This window comes from Thamnophis sirtalis, unplaced genomic scaffold (assembly GCF_051295495.1).
Source record: "Thamnophis sirtalis isolate CommonGarterSnake01/CBP01778 unplaced genomic scaffold, rThaSir2_p1.2 scaffold_4, whole genome shotgun sequence".
Classification (NCBI taxonomy): domain Eukaryota; kingdom Metazoa; phylum Chordata; class Lepidosauria; order Squamata; family Natricidae; genus Thamnophis; species Thamnophis sirtalis.
The window spans coordinates 121085304-121113185 of record NW_028261384.1 but is presented as its reverse complement, the minus strand read 5'-3'; the positions used below and the strand labels follow the sequence as shown (position 1 = coordinate 121113185).

Genomic DNA, 27882 nt, shown 5'->3' with positions numbered 1-27882 from the left:
TATGTATTAAATTGTATGGCATCTTATCCTATAACTATTGTATTTTACCCAACTCTGATTTTAAATTGTTTGTATAGGATTTTATTGGTGATATGTCTTTGAACCTTGTGCTTTGATATGGCCTATGGGCTAATCAATAAAGCTATAATCTAATAATCTAACTGTTCTGTTCTTCCCTTTCCATTCCTTTTTCTGTTCAGGCCAACAAATTGAAGACACGCACTCAGCACAACACTCTCAATCCAGTGTGGAACGAGGCCCTCATCTACAATGGGATAACCGCAGAGGACATGGCTCGGAAGACCCTGCGGTGAGATAAAGCCCCCCCTCCCCCCGTAATCTGGCTTCAAGTCTCAGGCCACAGGCCACCCTCCCTTCCCTCAGCATGATTCTCCATTCTCCCTCCCTGTTTCTGCCTCCCAGAATCACTGTCTGCGATGAGGATAAACTGACCCACAATGAGTTCATCGGGGAGACGCGGGTGCCACTGAGACGCCTGCGCCCTGGCCAAAAGAGGCACTTCAACCTGTGCTTAGAACGGCAACAACCGGTGAGAGCTCAATCAGAGAAGGTTGTATAGCCCGCGATGACTCAGTGATTATCTGCATTTGATTCATTAGTAAGGCTTGCAAGTTCAGAGGCATTTTTAGTTAATTTTCTTTGCTGGTCACTTTAGCTGCCTGCCACCCTCCCTCTTAAGATCCTGCCTTTCTTTAGAACTTGTGAGAGATTTCCCCCTGCCCACCCACCCCCAACCCCAAATCTCCTACTTTTTACCTGCATTTCACAACTATTTCTACCTCTTCACCAGTTAGAATGATTGAATATTCCTAGTAGATCAATGCAAAGACAAAAGGAGAAACACACAGCAACCAATGAGCCAATTTATTTCATAAATGAATAGCTGTGCCTGGTTTAAAGTAAAAAACTGGTGGGTGAGAGAGATGATTAATCAGGATTTTACTCTTTGGGAGACAAATCTCCTCAACCCCTTGGCAATGGCTAAAGGAAAATAGGCAAGCAACCCCAACCCACATGAAGTCCCCATCATATCCAGATGTGTTGTCCTGCAAGCCATCATTCCATATCAGAGCAGGGAAATCTGCATTATAGACTCAGTGCCATTCATAGAATTCAGCTTCCTTAGGGGCAAATTAATGTAAGGTTTAATTTTTCCACCACCATCGAGAGCCTCATATACAAAATGCAACATCGGTTCTAATGGGCCTATCATTAGATTTCTTCATCAATTTGTCCCATTCTCCCACACTTCTCCAAGGGGCCTTTACACTCCTTGACTTTGCTGGGGCCCTTGTTTCAAAGCTCGCTAAATTCTCTCCTATCACAACAGCTGGCATCCCCTTCTTCTATGACTGCCGCCCTGCGTGGAATCTCCTGCTATCTGAGAGAGGTGAGAGTTTTTCTCCCATCTTACTGCCGCCCCAAAGACGGCGCCTGAAATTCCTCAGCAGAAGGGTAGGTTCAGGGATGGACCGCCTACTCCCTGCCAAGGGCTGTTGCCCCATTGGGGGAACCTACCAGCTGAGTAGCAGAGCTGGGCCAGACCCCAAACAGAGCCACCCCCCCCCTCTGTTTCTTCCCCTCCTCCTTGTCAACTGGCAAAGAAAAAGCTCATCCGCGGAAGTGATCTGAGCTTGCCAATTGGTCAAGAGTTCCTCCCAGGTCCTCCAATCACCTGAGTACTGGATGTGATGGCCTTCCCCCAATTTCCCTTCCCAACCCTCTTTCCTAGCAGCCCTCTCCCCCCAACATGCAGTGAAGATGAGGGCTGGAGGTGGCTGTACACTGACAAGGGCAATAGGCTAGCAAGAAGTTAGAAAGAGACTAACTTTGTAGCAGGAATTGGCAAAAGAAAGCCCTGCTGTTGAGAAGCCATCCCAGGCCCAGTTTTCCAAATCTGATGCCTTCCATCTGTGGCGGGAACTACAGTTCCTAGCTAGCATCACTGTTGACTCTCCTGGCTGGAATATTCCTTAGACGTATCTCCCACCTATTTTTATTCAGGAGTTCAAGGGGTGGATGCAGAATGCCCTTGTCCAGTTCACCCCTCCCCTCCAATAAAGCTTTGGGGTACCTTGGGGTCACCCACTGAGCTTCTACAGCTGAAGTGGAATCCGGGTCTCCCTCCTCTTAGTCCAAGACCCCTCACCCTGGCATGTAGTTCAGAGCAGCTGGAAGACACTAAGATGGGGAAGGCTGTCCTGGGCTCAAGGAATTTAAAAGCCCAAGGCTGAATGCAAGGCCTTCTAAACATTTCACCTGGGTCTCAAAATATCCAAGGCCTAACTGAGGCCTAATTCACAAAGCCAGCTAAGCCAGGGGTCAGCCAATGTTTCAAGCAGTGGACACCGCCAAAATTATCATTTTTTTAAAATGAAAAGAACCATTAACCAATTAAATGTAGTTATTGATAAAAGAGTTTACGTTTTGCCATTCCACTCACCTTGGAGGTCATGGTGTCTGTGGGACCCCCTGCAGTAACCCATACAATGCTTTACTTGGTTTGTGGTGCTTCATAAACCATGGATTGTGACCTAGCACTTATATGCAAAGCTAGGCCATTGTGGCTTATTCAGCAAGGCATGGTTTTTTAAATAATAATAATAATAACGTGTGAACCCAGTTGCAAAAGTTTGTTTGGGAAGGCCGGAGGGTGGGCATTTGACACAAAAGCATTCAATAGCCTTTCCTTTCCCCCCACTGCATAGTTGGAACCCCCAGCTGGCTGGGCCCTGGAAGAAAGGGGTCGCATCCTGCTCGCCCTCACATACATCTCCGAACGTCATGGATTACTGGTGTCTATTCTCCGCTGCGCCCACTTAGCTGCTATGGATGTATGCGGCTACTCGGACCCTTATGTAAAAACGTGAGAAATGCACACATACAAAGGGAAGAGAGGGGTTTCTGATCCTTGGTTGAGATCAACCATGCTTAAGTACGGTTGGGGGGTGGGTGGGGGTGGGGAGAAGTCTAGAGTTTTGGGGAGGGAAGGAAGAGATGCAATTTAGTCTCTCCCGTGTCTGCTACGGACGTGAAAGCCTTAGGCTCAAGAGAGGCTGTTTTCTTTAGTCTCCAGTCGATCAAGAGACCATGTGTAATGTTCCTATTTAGGAAAGCTTTTAGAGACTCGCTTTAATAACCCTGGAATTAATGTTCAGAAGACGTCCCATTTGCTGTAGTCATTTCGCATTTTCTCTCGGTGCTTTGGATTTTACGACTTCTTGTTGAGTTTTGATGGTGGCGCTTTAGCGCTTGCACAGGCTGGCAAAAAGGAGGACAACTGTCTTTATGTACGGGCTTAATCTCCCACTCTCCTGTTCCCTCTTCTTCTCTCTTCCGGCAGCTACCTGAAGCCGGATGAAGAGAAAAAATCAAAGCATAAAACAACTGTGAAAAAGAAAACTCTAAACCCAGAGTTCAATGAGGTAAATAAAGAGGAGCCAAGGGAGGCACTATGTAATTGGGGGAATGAGGCAGGAAGGTCTGATCTTATACATTCCTAACTTTTAATGCTTATCTGCCTCATTGCAGGACTTTTTCTATGAGATTGAACAGTCAGATCTTGGTCATAAATCCTTGGAAATCACCGTTTGGGATTACGATATTGGGAAATCAAATGACTTCATTGGTGAGAAGATGGAGGAAGATAACCTAGTTTCAGGGAAGGGTCATGTAGTCTAGGAGACGCTGAGTGTGTTAATCTGGATTGAAAGACTGAGCCTTAATTCTACAAGGGCATGAAGGGAGGCGTGGGATTGAAAAATGTTAGCAACAGGTTCCCTGCCCGGTTGCTGGGTGGGCGTGGCCATGGTGGGCGTGGCCTTCCCAGCCACTTGAACCACCGCGAGGGGCTTTCCCTGATTCTCTGGGAGGGCAAAAATAGCTTCCCCCAGCTCTGGCAACCCTCCAGAGGGCAGAAACGGCCTGTTTTTGGACTTCTGGTAGGCCCATTTTTCCTCACTCCCCAGGCTCCAGAGATTTTTCCCGAGCCTCCAGGAGGGCAAAAACGGTCTCCCCTGGGCTCTGGAGGCCTTCCAAAAACAGGCCTGTTTTCAGACTTCCGGTACTTGGTGGAGACTCCTAGGAGGATGGGCGGGACCAGCGGTCCTTGCAACAACTGGTTCGCCCAAACTGGTGCTAAGTGGCTGAATCCCACCCCTGCATGAAGGGTCCTTGTTGCTCTCTTGAGCCTGGTCGTTTTCTTGTAGAGGTTTCATTACGCAAACATCACTGATGTTACCTAATCATGCTGATGGTGGGTAATACTGATGATGTTACCTAGCTTGGGTAATGAAACGTCTGCAAGAAAACAACTAAGCTCAGAGAGTACCAAGGACTCCTCATTTCAAACCTGAGCTACAGATACTCTCCTTTATTGGTCTACTGGGATAGCCAAGAGTGTCTTGCTCCTTCGGAAAGTTCTCAGCATTCTTCTCAAGATGCTGAAGAGGACGTCCTAACAGTTACACTGATAGTAAGGCAGGAGACTATCACAGAAAGGATGCCATGCAGTGGAGACCTTGGTGCTCTCTGACCGTAGCTGTTTGCTTGCAAGCATTTCATTTACCAAACTAGTTGGGTAAAACTTCATCCGATGACGTCGCCTAGTTGTGTAATGACACAACTACAAGCAAACAACCCAGCTCCCAGGTCACCAAGAATTCCACAGCTCCAGCTTGAGCTAGGAAATATTCTTTTCTGGAGCTTTCACCAGCCAACAGGAGAACCAACAATTAACCAAGAGATTGCATTTGCAGACTCACAAAAAAAAACCCACGTTGTTTTTTTTTAAAGGAAACCCAGTATCTTTCAAGAGAATTTGAGGGTGAGATGTTCAAACTTCATAGCCTCCTCCACCACTCTGTACAAGCATTTTCAATTGATTACACAGGGTTGGGGTGGACTGCAGTATCCCTGAGATCCTGCCCAGTGACAGGACTAGGAAAAAAGCAACTCCATAACCAGAAGCTCAGAAACTCCAAGAACTTCTTGTCTCGTTGCAGGTGGAGTGACCCTGGGATTAGGGGCCAGTGGGGAGTGCCGGCGACACTGGCTCTCATGCCTCCAGACTTCTGACTGCCGCCTGGAACATTGGCACACCCTCACCAACGAGCTCCCAGAATCCTCCACCTTTGGCCCTTGAGGCCCCCCGTGATCCCCATAGAACTACACCCTTCTATCTTACCTGCCTGCCAAAAAAAAAAAAAAACCAACCGGAGGGGCCCAGCACCCAGAGGCCCCTCTTTTGCACGAGGACGTTTGCACGTTTCAAAACTACTTGTTGTGGGGAAACCATTTTATGCTATGCTCTGGGAGGCACTTACTGTAGATGGGAGGCCACACGTGGGAGGGGGGGTTGGGGGGCAAATGCAGAAGGGCTGGAGAGCCAAGAAGAGCAAGAGGCATCCGATGGGCAGCCTTTGGAATTGCAACATGTCCCAAGCGGGCATCAGATAGGTAAAATCAAAAATAATCCCTCTGCCCTTCCGATTTTTCTCTCTCTCTCTCTCCCCACACCACCACCACCCCGGCTCTTTTCTCTCACCTTGTAACCTAAGAGTGGTCGTGAAACGCTTCTACTTTTGTACAAACCATTTGCTGGCTGCAAAACATATTTTTTTTAACCTTTCAAAAGGAACAAACCGGTCAAAAGGATGAAGTAATTTTAAAGTCCCCTATATTGGGGGGTTTTTTCCCTTATTTTTTTTCCACACACATGGGCTCTTGTTCCTCTTAACTTAGAAATGTCAGAAGCAATTAACTGTAGTATTTCTGCACCATAAAAAAAAAGTAATAAGCGTCTGCATTGATTTTCCATATGGCTCAGTTCTTCTAATTAAGTTGCTGTTTTCAGATGCATGCTGGCTTAAGCTACGCATCCATTTTTTAATTTCTGTGTCAAGCACTCCTCATTCATCCCATCCATCCTATTGTTTCTATTTCTCTTTTGCTTTAAGTTCAGCGTCCTCCTTTTTCCTTCACGTTGGCAAGCTATTCTGAAAAGATTCTGGGCACATTGAAAGTTGGGGAGGGGGAAACCAAAAATGTCAAGGCTGAAAAGAGGGTGGAGATAGAACTTTAGAATAGGCACAGAATAAAGAACTGCAGTTTTTGTTGAAGTATAAGTCTACCAACACATTTGAAATTCACATAACCTTTTCTTGCACCCCCATTAAAGTGCCACCTCACGCTTAATCGATGATAGATACCATATACTTCTCACTTTTATTTGTACCATGAATCTCCTTTTTCATTGTTTTATATCAAATAATTTGCATTAGTCTCTTTGAATTTCATCTTCATAGTTTCAGGGCATTGAGTTTTAATCGTATCACTCAGGAGACTTAACATTAGAACTTTCAGTTCTATAAGGCTTGCAAGTTTATTAAAGATTTTATCACTTTAGTGCTGCCATTAATAAACATGGTTAGAATTGGCAGCATCATATCTCATGTCTATGCGTTTGCAGGAGATTTTTGAAGTTTCCCAGCCCTGAATCCATCCAACAGCTGGAGCTCACACACACTGAACACATTTGCCAATCAAAACACAATAGGGGACCAATCACAGAATTCCCAAGTGCCATTAAGGTAGTAAACTGGGAAAAATAATTAAGATTAGTGTGAATCAGTCTCAAATTTGACGTGCTGGTTTCAATGTGTCACTTCTCAGGGGGCCTGGAGACACTTTCATTATGTTTTAGTGAGTTCCTGATATTGTTCCAGCAAACTGGTTCCCCCTCACCTTTTTTTTCCCTATGGATCTCCTCTGCTGACACCACAATCACCCATTTTTTTCTCAAACAAGTTCAGAGAACACCTTTTAATATATACCTTAGCGGGCAATTCAACCAGCCCACAGAATCAAGCTAGAAATGTTCCCAATCTCTATATCAATCTTGAATGGGATTCATTCTAATTAAAGCGAAGTTTTCTGTAACTTTTCTTCAGACAAACGGATTGGGCAGGTATTTTTAATATTTATTTCTCCTTCCCCTTATATAATCTCTATGATTTACTTACATTTTTGGATTATCTGCTGTTCTTCTTAAGAGCCTTTCCGTAATTCTCTTTTTCTTCCTAAAATGTTCAGCAATTTCTTCAATGTTCTTTTCCACGCAGCCACCAGGTTTTCTCAATATCTGCCACTTTTCTCTCTCTGGAATTGCTTGCAATTGTGCCTTTTTAGATGTTCCTCATTTAGAATGTAAACACAGCTCAGTTGGCCATGATACGTTTACAGAATAGGCTTGGGGCAGTCCTAACCTGGTTTGGGGAAGAAGTTTAGAGTTGTGGAGCCTGACACTTGTACAGAGCAGATTCTGCCTTCCTTTTAGCCTGAAGTGGTCTATTACAGGCAACCAAGCTGGTGATTAAAAGGCAGAAATTAACGTTAAATGCGGAAATTACCACTTAGCTTATTCTTATTTTAATCCCTACGTGAGTGGGAGAATGGGGGAGAGTTACCATTTGAGTTTTCTTCCCGAGGGACCAAAATATCTTGGACCCCCTCAATTAAAACCACTCACTTCCTCTGAACAGCCTAGCTGTTCACCAAGAGACACGGAGTCCTCAAGTGATAAATCTGTTTGCTTTGTAAGATGTGAATCAACACTGAGAGAGAGGTAGTGTCTTCCATCTGTGTTTATATACAATTGTTTCACAGCCAAGTAAAGTGAGCGCTTTCATTTCTCTTAAAAGTTGATTCACCCATGCGGCCTGAGAAATATTATCTTCTTTCAACTGATAAAAAAGATTATTCTTTTTTTTCCTTACAATTTTTACTAGAGGACTCTTTTCTTACTGTATTCCCACCAGCATATATATATATATACATATATAAATATCTGTAGCAAAAATAATGAAGCACTGCAGTGAGTAGCAACTTGTGGAGAAACCCATCTGGTAAAATAAGCTAAAAATGCAATTAGAAAACATGGGATGTTTTCAGCTCAGCTAGAACTATCGCAAGCATTTTGAGGGTTAAACTGCATTTAAGTTGGTCGAGGAGAAGTGATAGATGTCTAACGTTTACATGTGCAGTAGAAAAACCCCTGGTTATTGCTCTCTTCCCACCTGGACTATGGGTGGTCCTCAATTTACAATCACGGTTCATCCTGGAAAATCTTGTAACTAAGTGGTTAAACAAGTTTACCTTTTTCGCTACTGGCGTTAAAGCAAATCATGGTCATTAAGTCAATCACACAGTTGTTATGTGAATTTGGCTTCCCTATTGTTTGTCAGAAGCAACCAACAAAGTTGCAAACAGTGGGCACGTGATTCTGGGGCATGGACTGTCATAAATACCTGCCAGTTGCCAAGTGCCCAAATTTTGATCACGTAACTCTGATGGTTTTAAGTGGAAGGACCAGTTGTAGGTAATTTTTTTCAACGCCACTGTAACTTTTGAATGGTCACTAAACGAATGGTTGTTAAGTCGAGGACTGCCTGTAGATCTGAAGCATTTTTTTTTTTACAATCCCTTGAATTCTTGGGAACTTTGCTTTGCAGCAAAAGAGAGATTTTAGCTCTACCTCGTCAACAGATGTTAATTATTTCAAGTACTGTGTTTCCCCAAAAATAAGACAGGGTCATTTTCTTTTGACCCCCAAAATAAGCACTTGGCCTTATTTTGGGGGAGTTCTTATTATTTTTGAGGTGCAGGAGGCGGAGAGCGTGGTCACCTCATGGCTGCTACTGTGTTGCAATATTTTCGGGGTGGGCTTATTTTAGTGCATGCGCTCAAAAGCCCGATTGGGCTTATTATCTAGGGAGGTCTTATTTTGGGAAAAATGGTAGATTTTTCTTTACCAGTGTGTAAAGTGATGGCACGTCACATAACGGAAACGTCTCACCACACTGTTAATAGCCCAAGGATTTCAAAGAAGGAAAAGGAACACAGAGTGTAGAAATCGCAACCAGATGCTTTTAATACAAAACAGAATCCCCTTTATTGACTGTTTTGCATGTCCCCCCCCCCGAGTCTGTAAACAAAGAAATAACAAAATAAAGTTTAGGGGCATCATCCCCCTCACAAGCAACCTAGAGGCCTGTGTCCTTTCAAATGATGCGCCGGCTTTGCCACTGTCATTCAGGGATGTCGATGACCAGCTCATCGTCACCATCCAGGGGATCTTCGCCGCTTCCCTCCCCTGCATCGCTAAACATCTGGTGGGGCACCGTGCTGAGGATTGTAGGGGGTGGCAGCTTGGGAGTCCCTCTGGGTGAAGGAAAAGGTAATCCCACCACGACGGAGGAACAGTCCGAGTGGGACGCTGGGGGCAGCGGGAGCTGCAGATGACAAGAAAGAGAGAAAAACTCAGGCGAATGTTGGATCTTGTGGCTTTTTCTTCCTTTTTTCCTCCTCCTCACTTTCTTTCATGGTCCCATGGAGATCTGGCTTTTCACATCATCCTGACCCAAAGGATGCTTTGGTTCTTTGTCCAAATCCAACCACTGGCATTTGATAAGCGTGGTTTATGGCTTAAGCCAGGAGTCTCCAAACTTGACACCTTTAAGACTTGTGGATTTCAACTCCCAGAATTCCCCAGCCAGGGAATTCTGGGAGTTGAAGTCCACAAGTCTTAAAGGTGCCATGTTTGGGGACCCCTGGCTTAACCGTAGAGTTGAGACATTCACAACCCACAAACTACATAAGATCCACTATATCCCTCAAGAGCATTCCAAGTACCAACAATTCTCCAACCATTTTTCAACAGCTTTGGGCCTCATGGGGAAAATGGGTGCCTTAGGGCCATATGCTCCAGAAATCTTCCCCAAGAGGCAGAACAGTGATGCGCCCAGTAATCTGACCATGTTACTACTAGCAACACCTCTACAGCTCCTGCCTTCGCCCTGAATTCCCTGCCTCACTTTACTCTGTGGGCCACCTAATGCGGATTTGATATACCATATTACACAAACATAGCCTAGTATTTGTCAGCCCAGTCACGAAGATGGAAGGCACGGTAAAAAATTCCATAAATCAATAAGATTATTTTCTCACAACTTAATGCTGAACGTCTTTATCAACCCCAGCCACAGCTCCGCTTTCATCTAGAAACTTTTTATGACTGTAGCCCAAAGCACGAGAATCAAAAAGCAAGTTTCGATGAGTGAATATCTGCTGTAGGCGTGCAGTATTATTCACAGAATGTTTCACAGAAGCCTCAAGCCACGACAGCACCAGAGTTCAAAGTTAATTTGAAGTTTGAAGCATAGATGCATCTTGCTTCTTTTATCATAGCTCTTATTCACTCCACTCAATCAGGGCAATTTCCCTAAGAAATAAAAAGTTTTTCAGTGTTTGTTTGTAAGCTGAAACACATTCGACCTTGCACATTCCTCTAACCCCCGCCCACACAAGTGTGAATGCAGTTGTGAGTTTAATCCAGCATTATAGATTCCACATCCAGCATGCCCTTAAAGCAAGACTGCATTATATATATATATATCCCTCGTCTCCATCAACCCCCACCACCTTCCTTGAGGTACCTTGAGTGTGTGGGGCCTTGCTGGCCGCCGGGCAGAGCGAGTAGCGTTGCTGTCAGGCTGGGGGGGAACAGGTTCAGGCCCCAGTGCCAAGTAGTCAGAGGGGAAGGGAGCATAAGTGGGTGAATTCAGCTGGGTGGGAAAGGGATGGCGAGAGGGAAGAGATGGAATAAAAAAAAATCAAAATATGAATGATGAGCAGGTGATTCCCCCCAGTTGGAGAGGGTTGAATCAAAACATCTGGAGGATATCAAGCTAAGGAAGGCCAAGTCATTGTCTTCACAGATCTAGTGGCAGTCTAACTGGGCCTCTTCAGATGGCTAACATTCTCATCACGACCACCCAACATGGGTTTTGGGGAAGATGATGAGCATGATAACATTTGGATGGTGCCAAGTTGCAAAAATCTGATGTAACCCATCCTCCTTATTTCACACTCATGAACATTTATCGATATGACACAATTTTTATGGATCATGTACAATGGACAATTTATTGCTGGCCAATGATAAAAGTTATTCATACCACTATTTTCTGGGCCTCATGCTATATAAAGATGCATAAGTGTTATACATTTTTTCTGCATTTTAATTTTTATATTCCTTATATAGTTATTCGAAGGGTTTCTTTTTTGTTTAGATTATTACAATAATTTTAAGTATCATATTTTCTCTTTTTAATATAAGATGTTCCATTTGAAAAATAATAAATAAAATAAAGTAAAAAATAAAAAATAAAATAATATTAAAATTAAAAATGAAATAATAAAATAATAAAAATAATAAAATAATTAAAAATAATTAAATAATTAAAAATAATAATAATAAAATAATTAAATAATTAAAAATAATAATAATAAAATAATAAAATAATAAAATAATAAAATAATAAAATAATAAAATAATAAAATAATAAAATAATAAAATAATAAAATAATAAAATAATAAAATAATAAAATAATAAAATAATAAAATAATAAAATAATAAAATAATAAAATATTAAAATAATAAAAAAATAAAAAAATAAAATAATAAAATAATAAAATAATAATAAAATAAAAAAATAAAAAAATAAAAAAATAAAATAAAAAATAATAATATAATAATATAAAAAATAAAATAAAAAATAAAATAAAATAAAATAAATAGAATAAATGCTAAACAAACCTCAAGTCTGGTTCCTTAATTGTTTTTTCCCCCTCAACAGTGTGGAAACCTTCCCAAATGCTTGGATTCTTTGGTGCCCTCTTTTTAAACACTTGTGGAAATAGTTCTCCAGAGTCATCTTTTTTTTCTGAGAAGTTATATGTCTACAAATATATCCCGCAAGACAGATTAACACCAGCATCTTGATCAGACACTCATTCTCTACATGTTTGTATCTGATTTATACTACGTGGGCCACCAAGGTTTTCCAGATTCCTAGCCAAGATGATAAAGTGACTCGATCTCAATGACCAATACATAAAAAAACTTAGCAATGTAAAAACAGGTTATATGAATAGGGGTCAAAGCAGATCATAAAATTAACTGGACATATCAGTCACACTTAACAGAATTCCATGGATTTGATAATTTAAAAAAAACATAAATATAACCAGTCAGAATGACCGGGAAAATTACTGAGATGTGGGGTTATCAACCTGAAGGTGTACCAGCATAAAATAGGGAATATAAGAGGACATATTTCATGGCTTCAAAGACCCCTTTTGTGCATGGGTAAACTTTAAAAGAGATGCCCTTCTATTCACCTAAAAACACTTAGGATGGACTTTCAATTGTACTAGGGAAATTAAATGCCCTTCTACAATTAAGGATTCTAATTTGGTTAAGGAAGGTGAAGGAGCTAATCCAAAATAGATCCTTGGAATAGATCCAGGCCTAACCGAATAGTAACATCATAAATCCATGAAAGCCTTTGTTGCCCACATTTTGATCCAAGTGCAGAGAGTTAAAGAAACTCCAAAGAGCTCCATTTTTTTTAATCTACTCCTTTGGGCCAGGATGAAACAAAATTATTACTAACCTCTATATATGGGCAAATCATATTTTGGCCCAGTGCGTAGAAATACAACCAAATATTGGTCTTGATCTAACTCAGGCTAGCCTACAGTGGAAGAACTGCATTTGAGACACAGTAAGGAGTTTGGAAAATGTTTCTAAGAAACGTAGCACAGACTCTTTCTAAAGAAGTAAAGGAACCCACATGGGCCCTAACTGGACATCATATGACAACTATGCTCTAAGTATACTAGGATATAGCAGAGCTAAATGACATCCCTTTAGTGCAAAACAGTGTTTTTCAACTTAAGTTGTATGGACTTCAATTCCCAGAATTCCTGAGGCGGCAAAAATTGTGTGGACTTCAACTCCCAAAATTCCCCAGCCAGGAGGACAAACTTGCCAAATTTGAAAAACCAGGTAAAAGTAGTATTGCAAACACCATAACGCATCTCAGGGTCTTTTATGTGAGGAAAATCATCATTGTGTCATTCTCCCCATTTAATGTCTCCCAGCAGAAACATGAAATGCCCTCAGTCGAAAAAAGTGCAACATTTAAATTTTTCCAATGCTCGGGAAGGGAACCAGGGATGCAGAAAAAACTTACAGCTCTTCATTTAGGCTTTTTTTTTAAAAAAAAAAAAAAAAGTTTATATCCAAACGTATTAGAATCATGTGCTGTGTTCTTCCAGGCATCCAATTACCATTGACTAAGATAAACGGAGGCCTAATTTTTATGCCTATGCTCAGCGCTAAGTGCTTGGAAATAATAAGGTGAAATGGAACTGACATGGGAACCAAGCTAAAGGGGAAAAAAATGAGATGAAGCCAAAGGCTTGTGATATAAATATTAGTTGGGTTAGCAGGACAAGTAGAACTAATAAGAGTCCTAGCACCCACAGTTGTAAAACATGCTAATCTTAGTTGTGGGAAGTGGGCTTTCTGGCTTTAGAGTGCTATTTGTGAATTCAACCCGCTTTGGAGTTTTTCCATTTCAATGATTTGTGCAAATCAAAACATGAATTAATGAAACAACTAAGGGAAAGAAGCACACTGGGCAAACTCAAAGCATTCAGACAATTTTGATATTAAGGTGCCCCTTTGGGGCATATATTATGGAACAGGAGTTATTAGATGTATAGTGTTGGGGTTTGGGTTTTTTTAGCAGCAGTCAGTGGTTCCACTCTAACATAACCATGCTGAGACCATTGCGCGCGTACGTACACACACACACACACACACACACACACACACACACACACACACACACCAACCCTTTATTTCAGATTTGTTATCTTAGTTTAGGAAAACTGAGGTAAATACTGGCTTAGAATTATCCTTGCTATCTGATTCCAGGCTACACTCTCTTATTCCTGAGGTAATTTGGTTGAAAGTTTGTCTAAACTCATTTAAAATCAAGGTTTTCTGACTTATTTTCTTGGATAGGTAGTCCTCGACTTACCATTCAAAGTTACAACAGCGCTGAAGAAAGTGACCGATTACTGTTTTCACACTTATGACCTTGCAGCTTCCCCACGGTCACGGGATCAAAATTTAGAAGCTTGGAAACTGGCATGTATTTATGATGGTTGTGGTGTCATGCGGGGGTCATGTGATCACATTTTGCAACCTTCTGACAAGCAAAGTCAATGGGGGAAGCAGGATTCACTTAACAACCGTTACTACCTTAACAACTGCAATGATTCATTTAACAGCTGTGGCTAGGAAGGTCGTAAAAGGGGGCAAAACTCATTTAACAACCATCTCGCTTAGCAACAGAAATTTGGGGCTCAATTTTGGTTGTAAGTTGAGGATTACCTGCAATAGATTACAGTTTTCAAACCAGCAGAGTCAACGCAAGAAGAGATTTGCTCTCAACACACCTGAAGGCTGGGGAACCATCAATCTCTGTTAAGTCTTTTCCCAGCTTCAGGGTTCACTTTGGACAACTATTTACTCAACTTTATTACCTAGATGGGGGCAGGATTACTCACTGAGGCTAAGTAGGGCGATGATGTCCCTGAAGCTGGAAGCCCAAAACCAGATGTTGGCTGCAGAGAAAGACCTGAGGAGGATGGTGATGAGGCACTGCCAAGCTGGGGGCTGTGTTTTCTGTGAGCAGAAAGAGATGTCATGGATGAACAGCTGCCAAAAATGTGCTCCATAGAAACAGATGGAACGACCCATGAAGCAGAACAGACATCTAGATTCAGTCACAGCTTTGCTCCATTTGGTTTTAACCTTGTGAACTCTCAAGACTCTTTTTTCCGCTAATGTATTGAAAATGGACTGCAATATTTATTTTTATATACGTATGCTTGTGTGCAGACACACACACGCACATATGCTATGCTATGCTATGCTATGCTATGCTATGCTATACTATACTATAATATAATATAATATATGGGTATGGGTGGGTGCATGTGTATGTTCCAGCATAACTCTGGAACTCCTCAAGCAATTTCAACCAAACTTGGTACACAGATGACTTACTCTCTTGAAAAAAATACTGTGGGGGTAAAATACCCCTAACACCCCTCGGGGTATATGCTCTGTTAAGATACAGCTATTATGCCTTAAAATGGCTTCTATTGTACTGCCATAAAATGGCTTCTACTGTACAGCACAATGGAGTTGCCATGGTAACAGCTTCACAGTACTGCACAAGAGGGCGCCCTCTGGTAAGGGGGAAAATCCAACATTAGAAATTAGCCTGTAAGCCTAGCCTGGTCTCACAAGACCATCTCCTTCACCCACCACTAGAATAATTGTGGATGTGCGCTGAAAATGTCCAAGAATTCTACCTCTTTTCTGCTATAGAGAACAGCCCCGTTAGCCTGTAGCCATCTATTGGTTTGTATTTTTGCGTATTCTCTCTATCCTGAAGCCCACCACATACTCACCTCTTGAGGGACTGAGGCTCCGTCCCTTTCGGCATCTCTCCATCACTGTTGTCTGAGGAGGCTGTTGCTTCCGAATCTGATTCCAGAGAAATAAAATTAGACAAAGTCATTCCACCTCCACCTCCTTCTGCCAGAGAGTTATATGCTACCCTGTGCATTTGCGTCATTTCCTGATGATGTTGGTTAGGTGATCTCATCCAATGACTGAGAGAGAAGCTCTCCAGTTTTCTGGATTCAAGATCAAAATATGGGTAACCCTTGATTTACGACCACAGCTGACGCCAGAATCTCTATTGTGAAGCAAATGAGTTGCACCCAATATTATCTTTGACTTTTGTCACAGTTATTAAGAGAATCACTGCTATTATTAAATGAATTGTGTTTGGTCTTTAAACAAATCCAGTTTTTGCTATTGACTTTGCTTGCTCCGGCTGGGAAGCTTGTAAATGGTGATCCTACGACCCCAGGGCACTGCAACTATTGGTGCACACATGTAAGATGCCAACAACCAAATTTTGATCTGGTGACCACAGGGAATGCTGTGCCAGTTTTAAGAGCGAGGACTAGTTGTAAGTCTCATTTTTCAGTGCCGTTGTAACTTTGAATGTTTACTAAATGAATGATTGTAAGTCGAAGACCAACTACACTGTATTGATTCCCTTTTCAGACACTAAATATAGTCCCTTTGCATAAAAATCCACTTTTTCTCAGCTGGCTCTGCAAAACATCCTGAGAAGCAAACACTTCTATAAACTATGTTATACACCATCCTAAGTATACTGTGACACTGCCTAAATTCTCAGATACCAAAATCTGCATTTAGTTACACTTCTAATTTGCATAATTCTGAACAGTCAGAGTATGTTTTGGAACAAGTCACTCATCCAATTTATTCACAACTCACTTTTTGCCAGCAAGCTTGCTCTCCTAACTGAGGTGATCAGTTAGGCAACAGACCCATTTGCAACAAAATGAAGACGTCTCCAAAACAACGTCAACATTCAATTTCTAGCCATTCATCTTTACAGAGACAGCTTTCAAATAAAGAATGTCATGGGTCATTTATCCAATCTAGTCAAAATCACCAATGGGACTGAGCAGGAAGAGAAATGTAGAAAAATTAGTATAATAGGGAGGCTTCACGGGGCAGCTAAAAACTCCCCCGGCAATTGGATATTAAAATAAAAAGCCAATGTCAGCCAAATATAAAATATAATACAGAAATAAAAGTGCTTAAGAATAACATGTCCTGGAGGAATCAAATATTAACAAGTAATCAGCAGCCGGATCCTCAAGGAATATAGCAATTAAATTTTAATTTTTACAAGCACCAATATAAAAAGATGCTATGTGCAGAAGAAGTGGAAAAGGGGGAATCATTCACACCAACTCAAAGGAGGGGAAAACAAGCCAGAAAAATGAAAAAAAAAATAGCAATAGCACTTAGACTTATGTACCGCTTTATAGTGCTTTACAGCCCTCACTAAGCGGTTTACAGAGTCAGCATTTTGACCCCAACAATTTGCGTCCTCATTTTACTGACTTTGGAAGGATGGAAGGCTGAGTCAACCTTGAGCTTGGTGAGATTTGAACTGCCAAATTGCAAGCAGTTGGCAGTCAGCAGAAGTAGCCTGCAGTACTGCACTCCAACCATTGCGCCACCGTAGCTCATAATGGTTCGTGTATCTGTACATACGGTAAATAAATTTCCTTCTGCATGAAGCAGGAATGATAGCAGCTTCAACCTACCCTCCTAGGCTAGAATTTAGTTTTCCCTAATTAATAGGGCTAGTAATTTTGGAAGTCATGATCCAGGGTTTCTCAATCTTAGCAACTTTAAGAGGAGTGAACTTCAACTCCCAGAACTGAAGTCCACTCCTCTTAAAGCTGCTAGGGGTGTTGTAGTCCATACTTTAGGGAAGGGAACAGGATTAAACCTCAACCACGGATACCGATTTCTATGCTTGCTTATGCAGGTGGTCCCCATTTAATGATGACTTGTTCAACAACAATTTGAAATATCTAACAGCACAACAAGCAGTAGTTACGACTGGTCCTCATATTTACAACCACTGCATGTCCGCATTTATATTTATATTTATATCCAGACATTTGGCAGCCAATTCACAATTACAATGTTGCGGCATCCACAATCACATAATTTGCAACCTCCCCTGCCAGTTTCTCACAATCAAAGTCGAAGGGGGAGCCAGCAGGAGATAAGAAATCCCTAGAAGAAAGGTTCTTCTAGGCGTGTGATGGTGAACCTATGGCACGCGGAGCCATTTGCCAGGGTATGCAGGGCATTGCCCTGTCAGTTGGCCAGTGCGCATGCACGCGCTGGCCAGCTGACTTCAGCCTTCGGCCTTCTTTTGAGGCCATTTTTCACAGAAAAAAACGGCCCTACGGGGAATCGGAAATTCAGGAACATACTTCCGGTTTGTTCATAGGGCCAGTTTTAACTCCCTGGAGCGTTCAGGAGGCTTCAGGAGGCTTCCCTGAAGCTTCCAGAGGGCAAAAAACGACCCTACGAGCAAACCGGAAGCCACTTCTGCTTTGCTCGTAGGGCCAGTTTTAGCCCTCCAGAGCATTCAGGAAAGTCTCCTGAAGGCCGCTGAAGGCTTCGGAGGACTAAAACTGAAGCTATGAGAAAAATGGAAGTTTGTTCCTGAAGTTCCGGTTTTTCACGCTCCGGAGGCTTCAGGGAAGCTCTTGAAGCCTCCGGGGGGCCTCCAAGGGGAGAAGCTGTTTTCGCCCTTACCTGGGGAAGGCGAAAAAAGCATGCCAAAAACGTTGGGTAACGCTGGTCGTGCGCGCATGTGTGCTGGGGTCGTGTGCATAGCATGATGGGTGTGGCATGCCTGCGCACGACCCCCCCTACACTCCCCCACTTTTGGCATGCGAGCCAAAAAAGGTTCGCCATCACTGACCTCTACGGTCCTCACTTAATGACAGCAATCAGGACTGTTAAAACTGCCATCACTAAGCAGCACAGTCATGTGGGGTTTTTTAGTTACAGCTATGTCACTTAATGACCGGTTTTTTTTATCACAATTGGTGTTAAGTGAGGACTGTCTGTACACAATTTTTAGAAACACGATGCTTGTTGGACCAATGATTCTAGCCCACCTTGAGACAATTTTTAAATGCCAAGCAGACATCATAGCTACACAGGTAATCCTCAACTTACAACAGTTCATTTAGTGACTGCTCAAAGTTAGGACGACACTGAAAAAAAGAGACATGGCCGCTTTTCGCACTTATGACCATTGAATCGAAATTTGGATGCTTGGCAACTGATTCAAATTTATGACGGTTGCAGTGTCCTGGAATCACATGATCACCTTTTTGCGACCTTTTGACAAGCAGAGTCAATGTGAAAGCCAGATTCACTTAACAATCTTGTTACTAACTCAAACACTGCAATGATTCACTTAATAACTGCGTCAAGGAAGTCATAAAATAGGCCAAAGCTCACTTAACAATCGTCTCACTTAGCAAAAGAAATTTTGGGCTTAATTGTTGTTGTAAGCAGAAGTCTATCTATATTCAAGGGTGTTTTCTGCAATATCTAACAATTAACCAATGCCATCGGCAGTCAGAATCAGAAAATCTACCACCGTGGATTTGCTCTGCTCTAATTCCATAATATTTAACAGCCAATAAAAGGTACCTCTGTACCTTTTCTGGAATATGGGTCACTATTATCTTTAAAAGATAAACTACGAATGATTATAAGGATGTCAGATTCGGTTAAGATTTATAAATTTGATGTGAAATCCTTTAACTTGCCATGTCATTGTTTCATTTTCTTCCGGCCTGAATAGTTGATGTTATATTCACAGCAGCCAAATTAATACTATTAAGTCCCTTTATTAAAAAAAAAAAAAAAAGAGGGGAAAATCCTCCTCTTTCTTTCAGCACCATCAAATGGAGGTTGTGAGCCTCACTTTACCTGAGGAGTCTTCATCCACATTCTCATACTGGAGCAGGCGATCAAGCAGGAAACTAGAAAGAGGAAACAGGTAGGAAAAAGCAGTGACTCAGGCCTGATGCTTAATTGTTAGGAAGAGGTCGAGGCCTTAAGCTGGGTCCAAAGATTTGCCGTTTTTCTGGGCCGTCCTCTATTCCAAGGCAGGTATCCAGAATTGATCTACAATTATTTCTTGGCAAGAGAATGATTTTTGCACATAAAGATAGTCCTCAACTTACAACAATTTGTTTAGTGACCATTCAAAGTTGCAATGGCACTGAAAAATGAGACTTAGGACCATTTTTCGTACTTATGACCATTGCAGCATCCCCATGGTCACATGATCAAAATTCAGATGCTTGGCAACGGCTTTATATCTATGACCGTGGCAGCATCCCGGGGTCACATGACACCTTTTGCGACCTTCTGACAAGCAAAGCCAATGGGGAAACCAGATTCACTTAACATCCAGGTGACAACTTATTAACTGCGCCGATTCACTTAACAACTGAGGCAAGAAAGGTCGTAAAATAGAGTAAAACTCACTAAACAAGTGTCTCACTTAACAACAGAAATGTTGGGCTCAGTTGTAGTGGTAAATCGAGGACTATCATATTTTTAGGAATATAAGACGCACAAAGATTTTGAAAACGCAAATTAAAAAAAACATTTTTGCACTCTGCAGATCTCCCAAAAACGGCCCATTTTTCATGAAAACAGCCTTATTTTTTTAAAGGCATGCATAGCCTTTAGGGGGCTTGTAGAGTGCTCCTGGGAGCTGGGGGGGGGCCCAAAAACGAGCAAAAAATGGCCCATTTTCCGTTCATTTCTGCCATCCCCAGCCTCCAGGAGCACTCTGGAAGCCTCTTAAAGTCTTTGCATGGCCATTTTGGTGAAGAGGGTGGAGTTTTGGGAGGCAAAAAATGCTATATTCAGTGTATAAGACACACCCAGATTTTCAGCCTCTTTTTTGTGGGAAAGGGTGCGTCTTATACTCTGAAAAATACAGTACCTCTAATGGCTCATAGGCTGAGATTCATAGCTCTTGATAAAGAGAGGTTGTTACAGGTGCAGGTAGTCCTCAACTTACAACCAAAACTGGGGCCAGAAGTTCCATTGCAAACAAGGCGGCTGTTAAATGATTCATGCCTGGTTTTACGATGCTTTTACCACAGTTGTTAAGCAAATCATGGCATCTGTGAAATGAATGGGGTTTAAATGAAACCACCACTTCTTCCGCTGACTTGGCTGGTCAGAAGCAGACTGGGGAAAGTCACAAATGATGGTCACGTGACCCAGGGATGCTCCAACCATCATAAATACCTGCCAGTTGCCAAACAACTTCATTTTGATAATGCAACCGTAGGGATGCTATATTACTCATAAGTGCCAAGGCCAGCTGTCAATCACCTTTTCAGGGCTATTATAACTTTGACGGTGGTTAAACAAATGTTTATGTTGAGGATTACCATATTTTTCAGAATATAAGACCAAGATTTTGAAGAGGCAAATTTTTGTAAAAATTTGCACCCTGCAGACCTCCCAAAAACGGGCCATTTTTTGCGAAAACGGGCCTGTTTTTTATTTTTTTTAAAAAGGGCATGCATAGCCTTTAGGAGGCTTATAGAGTGTTCCTGGGGGCTGGAGGGGGGAAACAAGCAAAAAACCAGCCCATTTTTCTGTCGTTTTGGCCCTCCACAGCCTCCAGGAGCGCTCTGAAAGCCCCCTTAAAGGCTATACACGGCCATTTTTGCAAAGGGGGTGGGTTTCAAGAGGCAAAAAAATGCTGTATTGAGTGTATAAGACGCACCCAGATTTTCCCCTCTTTTTTGAGGGGAAAAATGTGCGTCTTCTACTCAGAAAAATACGGTACCTGCAATAACAAAGTCATTAATGTGAGGAAATATAGTGAATGAAAGAAAGGATGGAACTTCAATAAAAACAGATGTGAAGAACTAAATAATGGAAACATGAATAACAAAACAGATGGAAGATGGGAAACAGAAAAGAAATGTTATTATCACGTCTTTGAATATAATAGTGATAGGAGGGGGAGGAATTTAAATAGAGATAGAAATAAGAAGGGAAATATAGCATATACCAATTTATTAAGATATCTGAAAGAGTAAGAAGAAGGTTTAGAACTGAAGGGCAGTAGTAAAATATGTGGGTAAATAATATGAAATAATGAAAAGGAAATATTATAACTATGAGTAATAATACTATGTCTATTTTTATTGAAATGTATGATAGTCAGGTATCACACCATCCATGCATTGATACGTATAACAATATAAAATAAAATAAAGTTGACCAAAAAAAATGTGAAGAATACCAGCAGCTGTAATCTGTAAATTTCAAGTTATACTGTCTATATCAGCGCCCCCTAACCTTTGGGGCACCAGGGACCGGTTCTGAGAGGTTTTCCGAGGACCGGCAAGGAAGTATTTTCACATGCTGCCTGCACATAAATAGGGCTTAACTTGTTTGCATGGCCCAGTTTCTGGTATCCCAGTGCTGATCAGCAGCTCAGGGATTGGGGACCCCTGCTCCATATGGCAGATCCAAGATTCAAATCCACTTTTACCCCCATCCAGGCATTGCAACAGGCTGAGAGCCACTGACTTCTCAACAGAGGAAGCTGTTGACCTCTGTCCAGTAATAGTGTAATGGACCAATCTGGCCCATTGCTTGCTACTAAGATCTTACAGTCTCCATTGCAAATATTAATAAGGTTTGATCTTACTTTGTTTCCAATCCCAGGCTGGGTGGCTGCATCTATCTCAAAGAGATGTTGTCCCTTCAACTGAGATGTTGTTGCTTCGTTTTTAGTGTCTTTAAGCCTGTTTTGACTCCTGGTGGCTACCTGGACCACTTCATGGCAGCCTCTTTCAGAAAGTGGTTTGCCACTGCCATCTGAGTGACTGGCCCAAGGCCACCCAGCTAACTTTGCGCCCTAAAGTTGGACTATTACTCCCAGCCCCCCCTGTTTCTAGTCTGGGGGCTTTAACTACTACGCCAGGGGTGTCTAATCTTGGCAACTTTTAAGACTTGTTGCTAGCAGGAGAAGTCCACAGGTCTTGAAGTTGCCAAGGATAACCTGTACTGCCCCAGCTATTTATACCTCTAACTCAAATGATTAAACTGCCATTTTCAAAGGCAAACATTCAAAATAAATAAATAAAATGACCAGTTAGATTTCTGCCTGCCACCCAGCCATTGAGGATTCCAGTCTCAAGTGGGAAACGGTATTACGGTAATTCTGTCTTTCTGCCTTCGTATTCTGATTCAGAGGGAACTCTTGGCAATTTGGTTTGCCTCATTTCACAAACCCCCTATCCTCCTTCATCGGATCAGCTTACCTTTTATCCCGTGAAACTTTCAGGAGTTTTCTTTGTGCTTTTCTCAGTTCTTCTTGGAAACATTCTTGCTCCTGAGAATTTATTTTAAAAGGCTATGTGTAAGTAAGGGAATAGTTTATTAAATAACTCTCCAGACCATTTTAAGTACTCTGAGAGTAATAACAACATGTAGGTATTTCAAAATGAGACATTACCTGAGAGACCGCCTCCTGCCATTTACCTCCCAAAGACCAATAAGATCACACAGATTGGGCCTCCTCCGGGTGCCATCCGCCGGTCAATGTCGGTTGGCGGTTCCCCGGGGGAGGGCCTTCTCTGTGGCTGCGCCGGCCCTATGGAACGATCTTCCTGTAGAGATCCGGACCCTTACTACTCTTCCGGCCTTCCGTAAAGCTACCAAGACCTGGCTGTTCCGGCAGGCCTGGGGCTGTTGATTAGTATCCAGCCTCACGCTAACAGTATGCATGGTGTGAAATTTTAATAACTGTATTCTTATTTTAATTTTTATATGTTTTTTGTCTTGTTGTGAGCCGCCCAGAGTCCCAAGGGAGTGGGTGGCATACAAATGTCAATAAACTCGAAACTCGAATTATTAAAATCTGAACACGATGCATGCATTAAATTTTAAATCTAAAATCTAAACAATACCATTAAAATCTCTGAATCTTTGTAACAGAACACTTTAAAATGGTTAAGAAGATAGAGTAGGGACTTTTAACACATTAGATGCCTAGAAAATAGAAGCACAACATAATTATTCATGTCAGGCAGAATCTACTACTGGTAGTCCTCAACTTTCAACCATTTGTTTGGTGACTATTCAAAGTTAAAATGGCACTGAAAAAAGTGACCGATGACTGTGTTTCACATTGACAACTGTGGCAGCCTCCCCATGATCACGTGATCAGAATTCAAACACTTGGCAACCGGCTCACATTTATGACGGTTGCAGCGTCCTGGGGTTGTGTGATCATCTTTTGTGACTTTCTGACAAGCATAGTCAATGGGGAAGCCAGGTTCACTTAGCAGCCTTGTTACTAATGTAACTGCGTAGATTCACTTAACAACTGCACCAAGGAAGGACGAAAAAACACATTTAACAACTGTCTTAGGAACAGAAATTTTGGACTCAGTTGTGGTTGTCAGTCAAGGGCTATCTGTAATCTTTTCAAACTTGCTGCCTTAACTGTAAAAGTAGCAACTCACTGGGTCATAAAATGGATAGTAGCTTGTAGGAGAAAATTCAATTTACTTCCAACATACCCTTATATCAAGTAATGGGGATCAATATATGATTAGCATACAGGTAGTTCTTGACTTACAACCACAACTGAGCCCAAAATTTCTGTTGTTAACTGACTTTCACCCCATTTTACGGCCTTTCTTGCCACCGTGGTTAAGTGACTCACTGCAGTTGATCAGTTAGTAACATGGTTATTAGTGAAACTGGCTTCCCCGTTGATTTTGCTTATTAGAAGGTCACATACGGGGATTCCATGATCTCTTTGGACACAGGAACAGTCACAAGTCCGAACCAGTTGCCAAGCATCTGAATTTTTATTACATGATCACAGGGATAGTACAAAGGTTGTAAGTGTGAACAACAGGCATAAGTCCCTTTTTTCCTGTGCTATTGTAACTAAATGAACTGTAGTAAGTTGAGGACTACCTATACAATCAGCATTCCAATATATGTTCTATTTCACTTGTCCACATACACAGAGTCTCTAGGATCTGGAAAGATTAAGTTAATGCTAGGCAACATTCCAGTTGCCACCCGTGGTTCATTCTTCCTCTTTGGGGGGGTTGATCCTTCCCCTCCATAAAAATAATGCAAATAGACACAGCAAAAATTTTGCAGCTTTTCGGAGCCATCAAGTAGCAGCCAATTGCTAATTGTTTACGTTTCAGTTCTTGGTCAGATTTTGTATTCCTGCTTGAGCTGGCTCCCTAGTTCATTACTGGCAGCCCTCCACTTATGACCATAATGGAGCCTGCCCATTATGATTGTGAGTCATAGTGCAGTTCACCCACGTGACCAGCCTGTTTTTGTAACTTTTTTTGCAGCAGTCGTTAAGCGAATCCATTGTTTGTTATGGACCACTTTTTGCCAAAAACTGGAAGTAAATGTCGATTCAGACAAAACTATAATAAAATAGGGTCATAAAACCATAGGTTTTATGCATATGGCCATAAATGTGGACCAACTGCCGACCGCCCAATATGCTCTCATGTGACAACTCCAAACAAACCTGAATCACTTTCTAGTTAGCTTTGGAAAGTGTCTGAAAGAGCCTGTCATAACTTCAAACTGTCACTAAGCAACCACTCATAAATTGAGGACTATCTGCATCATCAATGTAATATGATTATTCGTGTTACCTTTCCACAGTACTGTATTGTTTTGTGAATTATTCCCCTATAAGCAGAATTGCTGCTTTAAGAAAATAGTTGTTTAGTGTGGTACTACTGTATGTATTAAATGGAGATATATTAAATTCTCCCCGAATCTTTGGAGTCTTGGGGGGGGGGGGCAGGTAATCCCAGCAACCACCAAGGCAGATTAGTATTATCCCTTTTATACTGTGAATTTGACAGACAGGGCTCTTCTGGCACTAAATTGTTTGCTTAGGGTTGTCTTATTATATTATGTGAATCCAGTCATTGTAGTTTGGAAAGCAGGGTCTAGGGCCCAAATAGGCACCCTGTGGGACTAACCCCCTTTCTTGCAGTCTCCTCAAATTCTGTAGCCTGTTAGCTCAGCGTTTCTCAACTTTAGGAACTTTTAAGATGTGAATCAAATACAATTGCTGGGTTCATCTAACATGTGACGCTTCAGCAAACAGTAATAGTTTACCAAGATGGTCAGCAAAGTAGTCAGTCACAAATTGTAGATGTGTATGTTACACGCTGACCTGTAAAAACTAAAGTTAGTTGGATCTGACTAATTGCTGAGTGGATGACCACTAAGGCTGTCTGGAGACAGACAGTTCCAAAACACATCCCAGAATAAAGCAAGGACAAATTATTTCTCAGCTGCTCGCAACAAAACAACCTAGGTCAGTTCGAACCAGAGCTTCTGGAGCAGGGTTTTTTAACCTTAGCAAGTCTGGGGACTTCTGGGAATTGAAATCCACACCTCATTCAGTTTTCAAGGTTGGGAACACCAAATTATATATATTCATAGTTAAACATGTATATGCCTTTTTATGGACCCATGGGCAAAATAATAGCAAGTGCTTAGACTTATATACCGCTTTACAACCCTCTCTGTAATAATCCTTTTACAACATTCACGTGGAAGGTCTTTTGTCTCTGATCCTCGTCTCACCTGTCATGGCCCCTAAATTTACTCAATATCCACAAGTGTTGCCTTTCCTCCCCAAATGCCAGAATCTCTTTAAATGTCTGGGAAGCATGCGGTCAATATGATTTTCACCATTTATTCTTTCTGGTAAAACTCCCCTTATTATTCTCAACCACCCACCCCCCATGCCCAGGTTTTCCTAAAACATTTGCTCCTCCAACCCACTCCCTTTCGTTCTGCCAGCACCAATTCCCTTCCTCCCCCCCCCCCCCGAAATTCCCGGCCGCTTACATAAATTAGGAATTTGAGCCTCCTTTTTAAGGCTCTATAACGCCTTTTGTAGCCCCCACCGCCCGGATCCGGCTCTCCTGCTCCGTTCATGCCCAGCTGGGGAAGTAACGTGGAACAGGAACCGCGATTCAAAGCAGGAGTGGAAGAACTACATTTCCCGGCATGCTTTGGAAAGCGGGCACGTGGAGAGCTCAGAACTACATCTCCCAGCATGCATTGTGATGGAGGAAAAAGAATTAAGGAGTCGTGGTGGAATTGTTCTTAATGTCCAGGGTTCCTGCTTTATTTTCTATCCTACCCCCGTTTGCTAAGAAATAGTAGCAGAACCGAGTTAAATCTGCTAAAATCTGTTTCCTACCTTGCTTTGGTTATGTATAATTGCACTGACTGCACTCTTTTGCCCCATCTTTTTCCTTCACTGGTTGGTTTCAGTAAATTTATTGTAATCTTTGGGCATCTTGAGGAATGTTATTTACCAATCATGCATTCATATAATGGAAATTTGGAGATATAATCAATGTAACACAAAGTCAGCCTAGAAGAAAGCTACAGAACATTTCTCTCATCAAGTTCACTTTTGCCCCCAGGCCGGGAAGATTAACCACAACAGTTGTGCTATTGGTCCCAACTCAAAGGAATTTACGTCCACCTTATTTGCTATGTGACCATATATTTGTTTTACATTTTTGCAGCTTAGTCAAATCAAACCGAGCAGGCACAGTAAAATACGAACACAATGATAATTCAGTAATAAATCACCTTATTTTAAATCAGGTAGCAACTATCAAGTAATTAATGTTTAGTGTAGAATAGAATAGAATAGAATAGAATAGAATAGAATAGAATAGAATAGAATAGAATAGAATAGAATAGAATAGAATAGAATAGAATAGAATAGAATAGAATAGAATAGAATTCTTTATTGGCCAAGTGATGGAACACACAAGGAATTTGTCTTTGCTGCATATGCTCTCAGTGTACATAAAAAGGCAAGATACATTCGATGAAATGATGATACATTTAATGAGATGAGATGATGAAGATGAGAACATGATAAAAAGGAAGTAAACATATATACACAGTTCAGATAAGTAAAACTTCTACAGGCGTTTGGCAGTGGCCTCATAATTGGATATCCAACTCAGCTATCCAGGCGATCACTTCTGACATTGCTTTATGTAGATCTTCTAAACTAGAATGCATGTCATGGACATATATGCATGATATATTTAATAGTTTGCATAGCAGCAACACAATCACAACAAGAGGAATCTTTCCATTTCCCACTGATATAGGGCAGAGGCATTTCTTCCAGTTGTAGAAAGTTAGCACGCACCCTTCTCCTAGAAAAATGAAATATTCTAGGGAATATTAAAAGGTATAATATTTCCCATTAAAAGAGAAATAGAAATCTTAAGGGATACAGAAGCTCAGCCCCAGCAGACATTTTGGTGCCAACTTATTTAGAAGAAAAAAGACCTTCAGCTCCAGGGTGATAGGATTAACCTTCACTCAAGATCCAAACCAGAAC

General features: G+C 41.6%; 2 protein-coding genes across 4 annotated transcripts in view; one reads left to right on the top strand and one right to left on the bottom strand.

Moving 5' to 3' along the window:
- DOC2A (double C2 domain alpha) overlaps positions 1 to 7848 on the top strand; it is a 31355-nt gene extending 23507 nt beyond the window's left edge. The window contains exons 5-11 of one of the 2 annotated variants that reach the window (XM_014061882.2): positions 201 to 310; positions 424 to 550; positions 1352 to 1411; positions 2730 to 2887; positions 3365 to 3446; positions 3553 to 3649; positions 5025 to 7848. In XM_014061882.2, coding sequence (XP_013917357.1) covers positions 201 to 310; positions 424 to 550; positions 1352 to 1411; positions 2730 to 2887; positions 3365 to 3446; positions 3553 to 3649; positions 5025 to 5164 — 774 coding nt within the window. In that variant the 3' untranslated portion in view covers positions 5165 to 7848. The remainder of the gene's footprint in view (positions 1 to 200; positions 311 to 423; positions 551 to 1351; positions 1412 to 2729; positions 2888 to 3364; positions 3447 to 3552; positions 3650 to 5024) is intronic. The other variant, XM_014061883.2, reaches the window with a different exon arrangement.
- An 18-nt stretch (positions 7849 to 7866) lies between these two features.
- Positions 7867 to 26498, bottom strand: INO80E (INO80 complex subunit E). 2 transcript variants are annotated; one of them, XM_087714031.1, is made up of 7 exons: positions 26352 to 26498; positions 22754 to 22824; positions 19374 to 19426; positions 15419 to 15494; positions 14507 to 14624; positions 10515 to 10643; positions 7870 to 9311 (listed from the first exon to the last, which is right to left on the bottom strand). In XM_087714031.1, exons 1-7 carry the CDS (start codon positions 26439 to 26441, stop codon positions 9108 to 9110), a joined length of 741 nt encoding a protein of 246 aa, XP_087570157.1. In that variant the 5' UTR covers positions 26442 to 26498; the 3' UTR covers positions 7870 to 9107. The 2 variants fall into 2 exon arrangements, with proteins under 2 accessions (XP_087570158.1, XP_087570157.1); XM_087714032.1 differs by lacking the exon at positions 10515 to 10643 and having other exon boundaries at positions 7867 to 9311.
- Positions 26499 to 27882: the final 1384 nt, after the last annotated feature.

Excerpts from the sequence above, each read along its gene's own strand:
- INO80E (XM_087714031.1), bottom strand. The coding sequence starts at position 26,441 with ATGAACGGAGCAGGAGAGCCGGATCCGGGCGGTGGGGGCTACAAAAGG. Across the intron at positions 22,825-26,351 it reads GGCTCAAATTCCTAATTTAT|GAGCAAGAATGTTTCCAAGA; the intron begins GTAAGCGGCCGG and ends ATAAATTCTCAG. Across the intron at positions 9,312-10,514 it reads CAAGGCCCCACACACTCAAG|CTCCCGCTGCCCCCAGCGTC; the intron begins GTACCTCAAGGA and ends TGTCATCTGCAG.